The 16245-nt window shown below is 38.9% G+C and overlaps 1 protein-coding gene across 1 annotated transcript in view; it reads left to right on the forward strand.

Annotated features, from left to right (window-relative positions):
• Positions 1-829: 829 nt before the first annotated feature.
• The window catches only part of LOC134188563 (uncharacterized), a 27301-nt gene continuing 11885 nt past the window's right edge, over positions 830-16245 (forward strand). Inside the window, exons 1-21 of the mRNA XM_062656728.1 lie at positions 830-914; positions 2111-2374; positions 5781-5856; positions 5918-5970; positions 6040-6112; positions 7104-7153; positions 7219-7424; positions 8148-8577; positions 8711-8923; positions 9001-9030; positions 10542-10617; positions 10679-10731; positions 10801-10873; positions 11774-11823; positions 11888-12093; positions 12901-13327; positions 14587-14662; positions 14724-14776; positions 14846-14918; positions 15854-15903; positions 15969-16174. Coding sequence (XP_062512712.1) covers positions 851-914; positions 2111-2374; positions 5781-5856; positions 5918-5970; positions 6040-6112; positions 7104-7153; positions 7219-7424; positions 8148-8577; positions 8711-8923; positions 9001-9030; positions 10542-10617; positions 10679-10731; positions 10801-10873; positions 11774-11823; positions 11888-12093; positions 12901-13327; positions 14587-14662; positions 14724-14776; positions 14846-14918; positions 15854-15903; positions 15969-16174 — 2802 coding nt within the window. The 5' untranslated portion in view covers positions 830-850. The remainder of the gene's footprint in view (positions 915-2110; positions 2375-5780; positions 5857-5917; positions 5971-6039; positions 6113-7103; positions 7154-7218; positions 7425-8147; positions 8578-8710; positions 8924-9000; positions 9031-10541; positions 10618-10678; positions 10732-10800; positions 10874-11773; positions 11824-11887; positions 12094-12900; positions 13328-14586; positions 14663-14723; positions 14777-14845; positions 14919-15853; positions 15904-15968; positions 16175-16245) is intronic.

Below are 16245 nucleotides of genomic sequence, written 5' to 3' on the forward strand. Positions count from 1 at the left end.
AGTCTCATGTCACATATTTTTGCATTGATTTTTATAAATTACTCAAGGTTTCCTAGAAAGGCATACAAATGTGCCTCACTGCAGTGGATTTCTACTCCTCCTCAACATGGAAGAATGAATGGTCATGAGTGTCTGGTCTTGAATTCAAAACTAGACACTTATAACCTGCATTTGTGAACGTATTTTAATTAAGTTAAGAGACTTATTGAGGCCCAATATAGGCCATGCAACCATCTTGTGACCAGACTGTCAGTGTCTGTCTCACTGCCTAAAGGCTTACAGTAGGAACTGTGGGGCCATGGCTCCCAATAATTTTTCTGCCTCACTGCATTCCTTCCAAAGGTAAAGCATTATTATGTTGAAAAGATTGTATACTGTTTGGTGTACATTTTGAGTGTTTAGTACACTTTGTCAGTTCTATGAATGTATGTGTGTGTGCATGTGCACGTGTTCCATTTTATCAAATTACATGTTGAAGACTTAAAATCATTAGTTGATTTTGGCTGAATGACTTTGGCTCAATGGAAGTTTGAGCACCAGTTGGAATCTTGAGTGTAGGCAGTCTCCAAGAGTAATTCGATTTAGTAATTAATTTATTATTTAGTCAAGATATGATGCACACACAGGCACATGTACACACACACACACACACACACACACACACACACACACACACACACACACACACACACACACACACACACACCTTCAGCTATCTTCGACCAATCACCGCGCAGCATCCAAGAACATCAATTACCACCTGCTTTACTAATTAGCACGAGCTTAGTGAGATCTCACCATACCTACTTGTGACTACTACCTACCAATCCCTGCCAGTTACATACTCAGAATGTCTTCCAGCTTGGTTGCCACAATATTCCTTCTATTGTCTGTACTGACGCTTGCAGGGGCAGGTAAGCAATCTCTGCGTCTAATTAAGTCTTACATATTGTGTGGCATGATAATCATAATCACAGATTTACTAATCGATCTATTTGTATTAGAGTTTTTGCATGCATATGCTTGGATGCTCTAGAACGGTCGATCTAGGCGATGTTGCATTGTGTGTTGCATGTTGTACAACATTTCGTCTGGACTTCCCACGTGTTTACTTGGAATTGCCTTGTGTTGTTTGTGTGTTCCCACTCTCTACTGAGTCGACTAGTCTAAACGTGCATCCGTGGTCGTGCGTTGTGCTACGCGTTTTGCAGTGTTGTACACAGTGTAGACTGAGTGGACGACAATGTAGCACGACTTTGCAACAATTTGATGCCGCTCGTTGGCGCTGAACAGACACGGCGTGTGACGACTTCGAGGGGCGGGGCTAGGGCAGGTCTTAATTGTTTTCCACTCCTACACGCACTCTCCCCGCCTCTTTCGTTCCAGCGTGTGTCACTCTGCAGCAGATACAGAGTGGTGCTGTCCGAGAGCTGCATACGGCTCCGAGTGGTACCAGAGCGCCTTCTTCCGGTGCAATTTACATGCTGATAATGATGTAAAGGGCTAATTGCAACGGGAAAAGGCGGTCTGGTAGCACACTATATTACACCTATTAATTATTAAAACATTACGAGCAGCCTCGCTTGTTGCTTTTACACTGTAGCTCGCGGTTCTAGATTTCATGATAAAACCCGGATGTTACATTTACCGTCTAAGCGGTTATTTTTTACTGTGATTTAAGAATTTAGACAATAGTTTCAATTACTGCGAATTAAATTTCTGCGTTCCAATCAGGACAGTTACTGGTACAGTGTACGTACACACATGTGTCTGGACAGTGGCTGCTTGGGACTCCGAGGATAGGCGCGAATTTATTTGTGGAGCAGAATTTGCAGAAATACTATGATAGCAGAAATAACCGGTTATACGGTAATTATCACATCTGGTAATCCTAACCCCAACCCTATAATATTTAGCCCATTAGAGCGGGAATCCGAGAGCATGCGCAGTGTGTAGGCCGACGGTACCCCGCGTCCCAGCCAGACTTTACCGCGCGTGAAGATCTGGCTATGCATGCGAGACTTGAAGCCGGAATGGTAAGCTTACAAACAGCTTGTGTAGACTGTAGAGAGCAAATCAAACTTTTTGTATATTTTTCTCTCTTTGACAGAGACGCCTAACATTACACTGAGTCCTCAGTCACAGACATATTTTGTCGGAGAGTCAGCTGTCTTCAGTTGCTCTGCTTCTGATGCTGTTTCGTATGAGTGGCTGAAGGATGGTCGCTCTCCGAGCACAAAACGTTGGAAGACTAATGGAGAAATGCTTGTGTACAAAGAATTGGTGTACAAGGATAACGGGATCACTGTAACGTGTCGGGCTGTGAGCTCGACAGGAGAGGCAGCAGAGGCTTCTGCAGGCCTGACAGTGATGGGTAATTCAATATCATATATACTTAATTAATTAATTATTTAATGATATTTAATGTATTAATTAATTAATTAATTAATGTTATGATTAGTTACTGCTATAATTAATTAACTGACGTTATACACACTGTTATAATTGATTAATTTATTTGTTGTATAATTGGGTATTAATCAGACTGCTGATGCCATATCTTTTTGTCATACATATTGGCAATGTAATTGCAAATTGTTTATTGACTAGTCAAATTTATTAAATAGTTCTAATTAATGTTAATAATATTGTGCGTTAATAATTGCATTCCTAGTTGCATACCCAAGCAGCAAACTTTGGGTGTAGCAATCAGTGTTGTCAACATAAACATAAGTGTTTTTGATGGTCTACAAAGTTTAAAATATCTTTAATATCAATAATCAGACAAAAGCAAACAAACATATCAGACCTTTCAACTTTTTCGCACCAAATCGTGAGACTGTCTTTTTAAAAAGACCACGGCCCTTAAATATATCCAGAGTAGGCGTGGTTAACAGAGTACGCGCTGGCCTTGCATTACAGTTGTGTGCACTAAGGCTTTGCCTCGAACTTCCAAACGTTACTTTTACTGCAGGTAGATACCCCAGATATCCAGATACAAACAAGCAGAGCCATATATAGGGTCTAGTTCAAGACGGAGCTAACGAGTCTGCATAAAACGACTGTCAGAGTGTCTCATGGTAGAATTGTCGGGAGAAAAGACTGGCAATCGTGAGAATTGGGCACAAATTGTGAAATTGTGAGACATGCTTATAAATCGTGTGTCTCACAGTGACAAAATTGTGAGAGTTGAGAGGTCTGACATATCATAAAGACATACGACAATCAGCGCTTACTGTAAAATACACTTCATGAATCTAGTGACTGTGTTGTGTTAGTAATATTGACTACGTCTGTACTTTAATCTAACATTCTAAAGTACTTTAGCATCTGAACTAGTCCAAGCAGATTTTTATGGATGCAATCTGTAAACCTTGATGCTCTTCTGGTCTCAGAGATTGAGCACTTTTCTTAGCTTCATCCAACTGTGAGAAACGCATCTGACACAAACCGATATCCTGCAGTGCAATAGCTTGTTGTACTGACTGTGAAGGCATTATAGCAGCTTCAACTTTGATTTGCATGTATAACAGGTATGTGCTCTCCTTGCTATTAGTTTCAGTTGTTCAATGCACGTTTCCATGTTTCCTAATTTCCTGTTACGTCTAGCAATTAGCATTTTACAATTTTACTAAACCTTCCAACTTTCTGATAGTTGTGAAGACTGAGCAATAGACAAAGCTGCTTTTGCTATGTCCAATGCTTTAGTAAGCTTGACTTTTTGATCCATCCTAAGTGTTCATAGGTCAGTGTTCTGCTCACTGTGGTTGGAGGTGGTCGGGCCCAATCATCACTCAACAAACACCGACCATCACTCCACATGTTTCGATGGACCACCACTGGTATATAGTTTAGCTAGTGGCTTGCTTTCTCCAATGGATGACGGACATCTAACCATGCCATAGCATAAACATGAGACTGGGCAACATAGTTCATTGACTTTTGACTGAAGTTGCAGCTTTCTTAGTCTGCCCTTTCAGATCATAGACTATAAACAGTGCGATACATTCTGTTTGGCGCTTTCTTGTCAGAAATAAACCACACCCCTCCATGCAGCTCGACCACCACTCCAGAAATCCTGGGCAGAACACTGATAGTTACTAAAATGAGGAAATTGATAATCAGGAAATATTTTTGTTAGACTTTGATTTAATTAACAGAGTAATTAATAACTTACACAAACAAGGAAGCATGTATTGTAAAACCAGAAATTCATGCAATGATGTTTACATTGTGCGAGTCGTGTAACCATATATCATGGCTGCACGAATTGAATTCTCACTGTGCAGACACTCACATGCATATTTGTTTCATCTTTTCCTTGCCATAGATCCGTGTACAGGGCTATGATCCCAGACTACCCTACTGCTCCTAATGTTTTTCAAGGCTCAAAAAATAATTTAGAATTTTTTACGAATCGTACTTTCTTGAGGTCTTGATGTACAATATTAGTCATTTTAATTTAATTATTTGTTTATTTATTCTTTCAAACCGATTCAATCTCTGAACATTTCTAGTTGGCATCTTGAGCTGCACACTTCCTATCCTCGAGCTTCCAGACCAGAGCGCACACAAAGTGCATGACTCTACGAGTAGTCTGGACCAGAACAGTACTAAAATGATTTTGGAAATAGTCTTTTAAGCCAATCGGCGTCTTACAATCGGAATGTCGGTTGTAAATTTTTGATTGGTTTAGCAGTGATTGGTTATGCTAAGTGCACTAACGCTGATGATGCGCGTGCGAAATTTTCGTGAGAGTTGTGAATAGAGACTTTGGTGCACGTACGTGTCGTAGTTTTAGTTTCAGCTTCAGTCTTTCTATCTTCAATCTTGCGGTGACAGGACATACACAGCAGCGTCGCTAGACCATCACTTTGACAACCGGTCGAACGGGAGTCTTGCTAGTCGAGTGGTTAGAGTAGCTAGCATTCTGCCGCAGAATCAACACTTGAAGTGTGCACGAAGAGAGGACTGGGTACGAGTCTATTTTCTTTGTCTGTGAGATCTTATGGCAGTGACAAATGAGTGTTTGTGTATAGTGTTTGTGTAATGCAAAAGTGCTCATCTTCCCTTCTCATTATTGAACTAGGTAAAACGATCCTATCGTTTAGCATAGCTCTTTGATAAGTACTTCTGAAATCATTTTCATTTTTCTTGGTACAGTAGAGTTGCGTGCTCTCTGGTCTGGAAGTTCGAGGCTACATACTTCCATATAGCTGTTTCATGCGCACGCGCAAAAGCCAAAAGCTCGGACAACCGACATATTTGAGACCAAAATAAAATATTATTTTTTCTGTTATTAAAAAGATTATTAAGCCTGATTCACAATACACCTCGCATCGTGTTGCGTCAAATGAGGCCGCGATGTGACGTGCTGGAATAAGAAAAAATCAAATCCAACACGTCGCGTCGGAAACGGCCTCCTTTGACGCGACGTGGGGTGTATTGTGAACCAGGCTTTACTCAAAAAACATTAGGAGCAGTAGGGTATGTCAATTGTTCAACACCTAATGTAAAGGCGTTTTCTCCCCAAATCTATAGAATATAAAACTGTCGCCAGCATACTCTGAGTAGATGTTCGAGTTGTCTTGATATCATACAAATTAAAACCGCATAGTGTCTGTGAAGTGCTCATTTGGGGCAAATTTGCACAATACTATGGTCGCACGAATTTCTGGTTTTATGATATCAATGAGTAAATCTATGGCCAACACAATCCTGTTTATTGAAATCAACCACACACTTAATTGGTGTGGTTTGATGTTGTGTTACTATTTCAGTTGGAGGCTGCACGTACAATGGACGTAAGTATGCTCTTGGAAGTGAGTTTCCAGCGGATGACGGATGTAACACATGGTCTGTTGTTTTCTCTACACAATCGAATACAACAGTTCTAACTCTAGCTTTTAATTAATAGTAATTGTATCGAAGGTGTTGTCTCGTGTACAGAAATCGCGTGTCCACCTCAAAGTACTTTTCAAAGCTGACGTTGAATGGGACGTCTCAGCAATGGTAATGTGTGTAATGCTTATTTTACAGGTGTGTGTATCCACAGAGGTCGTACACTGCCTGAAGGACAAAAGTTTGTATCAGATGATGGCTGTAATGAATGGTTAGTATATTAACTGTTCATTAATGTGGATGGAATTGTGTCATAATTTCAAAATTTAAGATTTATTTGGTGATTTGCTTGGCATTTGTTTGTGTCAAGCGAATAGAATAGCAGAATTCTAGGATATGGTAACTGAAGATGAACTAGTGTCTTTGAGCAAACAGACAGACAGACAGATAGACAGACATATAGATAGACAGACAGACAGACAGAGCATTGACCTAGACATCTCTCTTGCTCATCCCTGGAGCTTGGAGGTATTTCCTTCATTTTCAAAAAGAGATAGTCTGGCTTTGAAACGAAGGGAGGAAAAGAAAAATCAAGTATCAAGACGAATGGTTACCAACTCACAACCAAATAATCTTCAAGCCTTTAGTCATTGAAACACTTCTGTAGATGGAGTGATGAAGGAGAGCATTACTTCCGTTCTCTCGGATCTCAATCCTTTGACAAAAATGGTGCAACTCAGCACAATTTATGGATGAAAAGGATTCAGAGTTCAACTACAACAATGCAATGCTAGAGTAATCCAATTCAAGATGTCATCTTTGGGTTGCAGAGTCCATGCAAAAGAACCTTGCATTCATCTCCAATAATGAATGTTGTAGTAATTGGAACCCTCTTTGGGTTCTGTGGTAGTTATAAAATGTAGTTTTAATTCTAAGCTTGTTCAGTAGTTGATCTCTTTAGTCTTTAGGTGATTCTGTATAATTGGATTTGTAGTTACGTATTGTATGTTGCTAGATTCATGTTTCAAATATATGTATTAGACAGACAGACAGAGAGACAGACGGACAAGCAAAGAGACAGACAGACAGACAAACAAACAGACAGACAGACAAATAGCCAGACAGAGAGGCAGACGGACAAACAGACAGACAGATACCAACAGACTGACAGGCAGACAAAGACAATTTTATAAGACAGGCAGATGGTATCTTTAGTAACTGTTGCATATTGTTTTGGTTCTAAGCATATTCTTGATTTTCAGTCATTGCTCAGGAGGGTCTATTGGCTGCACAGAAACATATTGCATTCCTAGTATGAGGACATCACTAATGTCACACATTACCAACTCTGTATCGTTAATTATTATGTGATTATAGAATGCTGTTGTGGAACAGCTAAATATCGATTGACAATGTATGGAAATTTCACACAGCAACTCCATCCCTACAAATACCCTCAGAGTGCACATTTTTCTCCTCTGATTGGAGCAACACACTCTCAATTGTATTCATTGTGGAGAACATTTGGATTTGCATCACTTGGTGTTAAGTCAGTCTGTGAGACAGGAGCATCATCTACTTTGGTAAATTGTTATGTGGATTTGTATTGTTTACTCTTTATTTTAGTTTCATGTTGCTTGAAAACATTTGTCTCTCAGCCTGTTTGTTGTCTTCTTTTTGTTTGGTTGTTTTTTCATGTATTCATTAGCTTCTTGTGTAAATGGTTGTCCATATGTTTGCTTGTCTGTCTTTGTTTATTTCTTGGTTGTTTGTTTGTCTGTTTACTTGTGTGTTGTTTGTCTGTTGACTTGTTTGTTGTTTGTCTGTCTGTTTGTTTATTTGTCTGTTGTCTGTCTGTCTGTCTGTTTGTTGTTTGTTTGTCAGTCTGTTTGTCTAGTTGTTTGTCTGTCTGTTTGTTTGTTGTTTGTCTGTCTGTTGTTTGTCTGTCTGTTGTTTGTCTGTTAAATTGTTTGTTGTTTGTTTTTTGGTTATTTGTCTGTTTATTTGTTTGTTTGTCTGTTTGGTGTTTGTTTGTCTGTCTGTCTGTTTGGTTGTTGTTTATTTGTCTGTCTGTCTATTTGTTTGTCTGTTAAAATTGTTTGCTGTTTGTTTGTTTGTCTCTTTGTTGTTTGTTTGTCTGTTTGTTTGTAGTTTGTCTGTCTGTCTGTTTGTTTGTCTGCTTGTCTGTTTGTTTGTTTATTTGTTTATTTTGGTTGGTTTGTTTTTGTTTGGATGTTTGTTTGTATTTATTTGTTTGTTAGTCTCTCAACTTCCTTGTTGATCAAGTTGTTTATTCGTGTTTACAGCGTGACGAAATGAGAGCAGCAGCAGCTGGTATCCATTCTGTCATCTCTGGCAGTGGAATATCAACCGGTGATGGCAGTGTTGAGACTGAATTCTCAATCAACTGCACCTATCCATTTGTATCTGTCATCTCTATGATTGCACCAAGTCCTGACTGGATTGTTGGTATCAACAGTCTTAGACTGTGCAGACCAGGTGGCTGGTTGAAAAACTATCACACTAGCCTACCTGCTTATGACTGCGGTACGGACAGTGGTGTAAGCTACACATCTCCAGATGCTGCAGAAAAGGAACGTCGACTAATCATGGAATTGAAGTATAGAAATAGCAGCGACGAGGCGAGTGCATTTTATGACATGAATGGTGGCTTTATTCCTCCGTTTGCTGATCTGAAGTTAGAATTTTTGTCGGCCACTGGAGACTGTCCAGAAAGTATGTTCTGTGTGTGTGTGTGTGTGTGTGTGTGTGTGTGTGTGTGTGTGTGTGTGTGTGTGTGTGTGTGTGTGTGTGTACATATGCTAAGTTTATTACTCCCAAACGTAATATTCTTGTCTTTCTCTAACAGAAGATACAAATGCTACTCTTGCCCCTCCTTCTCAACCTAGTCCTGCTTGTCCAGCCAACAAAGTGTTTAAACAATGTGGCTCTGCATGTCCACTAACTTGTGCCAAACCAATTCCAGGACTGTGTATTGCACTTTGTGTTTCCGGATGTTTCTGTCAAAGTGGCATGCTTTTGAATGACTTAAATGAATGCGTGTCATCAGACCAATGTCCCGGTATGTTGTTACAGAGAATTAAAATGTCACATTTAGCAATATACTTTGCTCTATCTCAATATATAAATCTGTCATAGGTGTCGGCACAACGAAGCCTACTATACCAGGTAAGCATTCTTGTGTGCATTAGTTTTTTGATATAAAACATAAACATTTTATTAATTTTTATAACAACAACAATATATTTGAATAGACTTGCTCTACATACACAATGCAACGTACTACTGTGTCACTAGTACATGAAGGTGTGTTTACACCGTCGCTTCATAGCTACGAGTGTCTCTCTCTCTCTCTCTCTCTCTCACTCTCTCTCTCTCTCTCTCTCTCTCTCTCTCTCTCTCTCTCCTCGTTCATGTGTGTGTGTGTGTGTGTGTGTGTGTGTGTGTGTGTGTGTGTGTGTGTGTGTGTGTGTGTGTGTGTGTGTGTATTTATTGTTAATATTAATGTAACTTTTTTATCAATTTTTGTCTATTTATTGTCATTATTATTAATTAACCATTAGCTTGTTGCTAGAATGTGTAATTTTTTGAAAACCCAGGGATGCGTCGATGTGATTAAAGATAATTAACTAAATATCATCAATGTCCCACACTACACTTCGAATTCAGTACATGCACATGCGTGACAGCTGCATCTCTTGCAAGGAGCGGGCTTGTTATCCACGTTATTTCTCAATTCTGCATGTAGCGTTCTTGCTTGAATCAATTGAGGTTGGCACGATTATCATGCTTTTGTTGAACCATTGCTATCATCTTCGTTTTGTTAAAATTAATTTGTTGCGGGATTGTCATGTCACCCATTGTTGGAGTCCCAAAGGACAGCTGATTGGCTCAACAAATTTCCGAGAGTGATTCACGCCGATATGCTATTGTTATGTCACCAATTTTTGCATTCCAAAAAGACTGATGGTTGGCTCAACAAACTCCCCGAGCGTGACACACACTTACAAACGTAGGTAGAGACATAGGTACATAACGACATACGACAGACAGACCGGAAGTCAATTCGGCCCGTTTAGAGTGAGCTTCTCACGAAGCAGTCCACCACTTATTGTGGTGTCCTTCCTGTGTCCTTTCTCATTGTGGTGCTCTTTGGTCTGGAAGTTTGAGGCTACATACTTCCATCTAGCTGTTTCATGCACACGTGCAAAAACCATAAGCCCGGACAAACGACAATTTTTGAGAATAAAAAATTATTGTTTCTGTTATTTAAAAGATTATTACTCCAAAACATTAGGAGCAGTAGGTATGTCAATTGTTCAACACCAAATGTAAAGGCATTTTCTCCCCAAATCTATGAAGTTAAACAGGCAGCAAACGTTGGTGCATAGAGGCTTTCTTTGTGTTGTAGTTGTTATGCTGCTTATTGGTTGTTCGATATAAAACTGTTGCCAACATACTCTGAGTAGATGTTCGAGTTGTCTCGATATCATACTACAAATTTAAACCGCCTAGTGTCTTTGAAGTGCTCATTTGGGGCAGATTTGCACAATATTGCGGTCGCACAAATTTCTGGTTTTATGATATCAATGAGTAAATCTATGGCCAACACAATACCTGTTTATTGAAATCAACCACACACTTAATTGGTGTGGTTTGATGTTGTGTTACTATTTCAGTTGGAGGCTGCACGTACAATGGACGTAAGTATGCTCTCGGAAGTGAGTTTCCAGCGGATGACGGATGTAACACATGGTCTGTTGTTTTCTCTACACAATCGAATACAACAGTTCTAACTCTAGTTTTTAATTAATAGTAATTGTATCGAAGGTGTTGTCTCGTGTACAGAAATCGCATGTCCACCTCAAGGTACTTTTCAAAGCTGGCATTGAATGGGACGTCTCAGCAATGGTAATGTGTGTAATGCTTATTTTACAGGTGTGTGTATCTACAGAGGTCGTACACTGCCTGAAGGACAAAAGTTTTTATCAGATGACGGCTGTAATGAATGGTTAGTATATTAACTATTTATCAATGTGGATGGAATTGTGTTATAATTTCAAAATTCAAAATTTATTTGGTGATTTGCTTGGCATTTGTTTGTGTCAAGCGAATAGAATAGCAGAATTCTAGGATATGGTAACTGAAGATGAATTAATGTCTTTGAACAGACAGACAGACAGACAGACACAGAGAGACAGACAGACAGACAAAGCATTGATCTAGACATCTCTCTTGCCCGTCCCTTAAAAATAGATGGTCTAGCTTCGAAGCGAAGAGAGGAAAAGAAAAATCAAGTATCAAGACGAATGGTTACCAACTCACAACCAAATAATCTTTAAGCCTCTAGTCATTGAACACTTCTGTAGATGGAATGATGAAGGAGAGCAATACCTCCTCCGTTCTCTCGGATATCAATCTTTTGCCAAAATGGTGCAAATCAGCCCAATTTATGGATGAAAAAGATTCAGAGTTCAACTGCAGCAATGCAATGCTAGAGTACTCCAATGCAAGATGTCATCTTTGGGTTGCAGAGTCCATGCAAAAAACAAGCTGCATTCATCTCCAATAATGAATGTTGTAGTAATTGGAACCCTCTTTGGGTTCTGTGGTAGTTATAAAATGTAGTTTAGTTCTAAGCTTGTTCATTAGTTGATCTCTTTAGTCTTTAGGTGATTCTGTATAATTGAATTTCTATTTACGTATTGTATGTTGCTAGATTCATGTTTCAAATATATTTATTGGACAGACAGACAGACAAATAGCCAGACAGAGAGGCAGATGGACAAACAGACAGACAGATACCAACAGACTGACAGGCAGACAAAGACAATCTATAAGACAGGCAGGCGGTATCTTTAGTATGTGTGCTGCCTATTGTTTTGATTCTAAGCATATTCTTGATTTTCAGTCATTGCTCAGGAGGGTCTATTGGCTGCACAGAAGCATATTGCATTCCTAGTACGAGGACATCACTAATGTCATACTTACCAATTCTGTATCATTGATTATTATGTGATTATAGAATGCTGTTGTGGAACAGCTAAATATCGATTGACAATGTATGGAAATTTCACACAGCAACTCCATCCCTACAAATACCCTCAGAGTGCACATTTTTCTCCTTTGATTGGAGCAACACACTCTGAATTGTATTCGTTGTGGAGAGCATTTGGATATGCATCACTTGGTGTTAAGTCAGTCTGTGAGACAGGAGCAACATCTACTTTGGTAAATTGTTATGTGGATTTGTATTGTTTACTCTTTATTTTAGTTTCATGTTGCTTGAGAACATTTGTCTCTCAGTCTGCTTGTTGTTTTCTTTTTGTTTGGTTGTTTTTTCATGTATTCATTAGCTTTTTGTGTAAATGGTTGTCCATATGTTTGCTTGTCTGTCTTTGTTTATTTCTTGGTTGTTTGTTTGTCGGTTTATTTGTGTTTGTTTGTTTATTTGTCTGTCGTTTGTCTGTCTGTTTGTTCTTTGTTTGTTGTTTGTTTGTTGTTTGTTTGTCGGTTTGTTTGTCTAGTTGTCTGTCTGTCTGTTTGTTTGTTGTTTGTTGTTTGTCTGTTTGTTTGTCTGTTTGTTTGTCTGTTTGTTTGTTTGTTGTTTGTTTGTCTGTTTATTTGTTTGTTGTCTGTTTGGTGTTTGTCTGTCTGTTTGTTTGTTGTTTATTTGTCTGTCTTAAAATTGTTTGTTTGTTTTTGTCTCTCTGTTTGTTTGTCTGTTAAAATTGTTTGTTTGTTTGTTTGTTTGTTTGTCTGTCTATTTGTTTGTCTGTTAAAATAGTTTGTTTGTTTGTTTGTCTGTTTGTCTGTTTGTTGCTTGTTTGTCTGTTTGTTGCTTGTTTGTCTGTTTGTTGCTTGTTTGTCTGTTTGTTTGTCTGCTTGTCTGTCTGTTTGTTTTTGTTTGTCTGCTTGTCTGTTTGTTTGGTTCTTTGTTTATTTTGGTTTGTTTGTTTTTTGTTTGGATGTTTGTTTGTATTTGTTTGTCAGTGCCTCAACTTCTTTGTTGATCAAGTTGTCTATTCGTGTTTACAGCGCGAGGAAATGAGTGCAGCAACTGGTATCCATTCTGTCATCTCTGGCAGCGGAATATCAACCGGTGATGGCAGCGTTGAGACTGAATTCTCAATCAACTGCACCTATCCATTTGTATCTGTCATCTCTATGATTGCACCAAGTCCTGACTGGATTGTTGGTATCAACAGTCTTAGACTGTGCAGACCAGGTGGCTGGTTGAAAAACTATCACACTAGCCTACCTGCTTATGACTGCGGTACGGACAGTGGTGTAAGCTACACATCTCCAAATGCTGCAGAAAAGGAACGTCGATTGATCGTGGAATTGGGGTATAAAAATACCAGCAACAAGGCGAGTGCATTTTATGACAAGAATGGTGGCTTTATTCCTCCGTTTGCTGATCTGAAGTTAGAATTTTTGTCGGCCACTGGAGACTGTCCAGAAAGTATGTTCTGTGTGTGTGTGTGTGTGTGTGTGTGTGTGTGTGTGTGTGTGTGTGTGTGTGTGTGTGTATTTATGGTTAATATTAATGTAACTTTTTATTAATTTTTGTCTATTTATTGTCATTATTATTAATTAATTATTAGCTTGTTGCTAGAATGTATAATTTTTTGAAAACCCAGGGATGCATCGATGTGATTAAAGATAATCAACTAAATATCATCAATGTCCCACACTACACTTCGAATTCAGTACATGCACATGCGTGACAGCTGCATCTCTTGCAAGGAGCGGACTTTTTATCCACGTTACTCAATTCTGCATGTAGCGTTCTTGCTTGAATCACTTGAGGTTGGCACGATTATTATGCTTTCGTTGAGCCATTGCTATCATCTTTCGTTTCGTTAAAATTAATTTGTTGTGGGATTGTCACGTCACCCATTGTTGGAGTCCCAAAGGACAGCTGATTGGCTCAACAAATTTCCGAGAGTGATTCACGCCGATATGCTATTGTTATGTCACCAATTTTTTGCATTCCAAAAGGACTGATGATTGGCTCAACAAACTTCCCGAGCGTGACACACACTTACAAACGTAGGTAGAAACATAGGTACATAATGACATACGACAGACAGACCGGAAGTCAATTCGGCCTGTTTAGAGTGAGCTTCTCACGAAGCAGTCCACCACTTATTGTGGTGTCCTTCCTGTGTTCTTTCTCATTGTGGTGCTGTTTTTGTCTGGAAGTTTGAGGCTACATACTTCCATCTAGCTGTTTCATGCACACGTGCAAAAACCATAAGCCCGGACAAACGACAATTTTTGAGAATAAAAAATTATTATTTTTGTTATTTAAAAGATTATTACTCCAAAAACATTAGGAGCAGTAGGTATGTCAATTGTTCAACACCAAATGTAAAGGCATTTTCTCCCCAAATCTATGAAGTTAAACAGGCAGCAAACGTTGGTGCATAGAGGCTTTCTTTGTGTTGTAGTTGTTATGCTGCTTATTGGTTGTTCAATATAAAACTGTTGCCAGCATACTCTGAGTAGATGTTCGAGTTGTCTCGATATCATACTACAAATTTAAACCGCCTAGTGTCTTTGAAGTGCTCATTTGGGGCAAATTTGCACAATATTACGGTCGCACAAATTTCTGGTTTTATGATATCAATGAGTAAATCTATGGCCAACACAATACCTGTTAATTGAAATCAATCACACACTTAATTGGTGTGGTTTGATGTTGTGTTACTATTTCAGTTGGAGGCTGCACGTACAATGGACGTAAGTATGCTCTTGGAAGTGAGTTTCCAGCGGATGACGGATGTAACACATGGTCTGTTGTTTTCTCTACACAATCGAATACAACAGTTCTAACTCTAGCTTTTAATTAATAGTAATTGTATCGAAGGTGTTGTCTCGTGTACAGAAATCGCATGTCCACCTCAAGGTACTTTTCAAAGCTGGCATTGAATGGGACGTCTCAGCAATGGTAATGTGTTTAATGCTTATTTTACAGGTGTGTGTATCTACAGAGGTCGTGCACTGCCTGAAGGACAAAAGTTTTTATCAGATGACGGCTGTAATGAATGGTTAGTATATTAACTATTTATCAATGTGGATGGAATTGTGTTATAATTTCAAAATTCAAAATTTATTTGGTGATTTGCTTGGCATTTGTTTGTGTCAAGCGAATAGAATAGCAGAATTCTAGGATATGGTAACTGAAGATGAATTAATGTCTTTGAACAGACAGACAGACAGACAGACACAGAGAGACAGACAGACAGACAAAGCATTGATCTAGACATCTCTCTTGCCCGTCCCTTAAAAATAGATGGTCTAGCTTCGAAGCGAAGAGAGGAAAAGAAAAATCAAGTATCAAGACGAATGGTTACCAACTCACAACCAAATAATCTTTAAGCCTCTAGTCATTGAACACTTCTGTAGATGGAATGATGAAGGAGAGCAATACCTCCTCCATTCTCTCGGATATCAATCTTTTGCCAAAATGGTGCAAATCAGCCCAATTTATGGATGAAAAAGATTCAGAGTTCAACTGCAGCAATGCAATGCTAGAGTACTCCAATGCATATAATGAATGTTGTAGTAATTGGAACCCTCTTTGGGTTCTGTGGTAGTTATAAAATGTAGTTTAGTTCTAAGCTTGTTCATTAGTTGATCTCTTTAGTCTTTAGGTGATTCTGTATAATTGGATTTCTAGTTACGTATTGTATGTTGCTAGATTCATGTTTCAAATATATGTATTGGACAGACAGACAGACAGACAGACAGACAGACAAAGAGACAGACAGACAGACAGACAGACAGACAGACAGACAGACAGACAAAGACAGACAGACAGACAGACAGACAAATAGCCAGACAGAGAGGCAGACGGACAAACAGACAGACAGATACCAACAGATTGACAGGCAGACAAAGACAATCTATAAGACAGGCAGACGGTATCTTTAGTATGTGTACTGCCTATTGTTTTGATTCTAAGCATATTCTTGATTTTCAGTCATTGCTCAGGAGGGTCTATTGGCTGCACAGAAGCATATTGCATTCCTAGTACGAGGACATCACTAATGTCATACATTACCAATTCTGTATCTTTGATTATTATGTGATTATAGAATGCTGTTGTGGAACAGCTAAATATCGATTGACAATGTATGGAAATTTCACACAGCAACTCCATCCCTACAAATACCCTCAGAGTGCACATTTTTCTCCTTTGATTGGAGCAACACACTCTGAATTGTATTCGTTGTGGAGAGCATATGGATATGCATCACTTGGTGTTAAGTCAGTCTGTGAGACAGGAGCAACGTCTTCTTTGGTAAATTGTTATGTGGATTTGTATTGTTTACTCTTTATTTTAGTTTCATGTTGCTTGAAAACATTTGTCTC

The sequence above is a fragment of the Corticium candelabrum genome, chromosome 13 (assembly GCF_963422355.1).
Source record: "Corticium candelabrum chromosome 13, ooCorCand1.1, whole genome shotgun sequence".
Lineage (NCBI taxonomy): Eukaryota > Metazoa > Porifera > Homoscleromorpha > Homosclerophorida > Plakinidae > Corticium > Corticium candelabrum.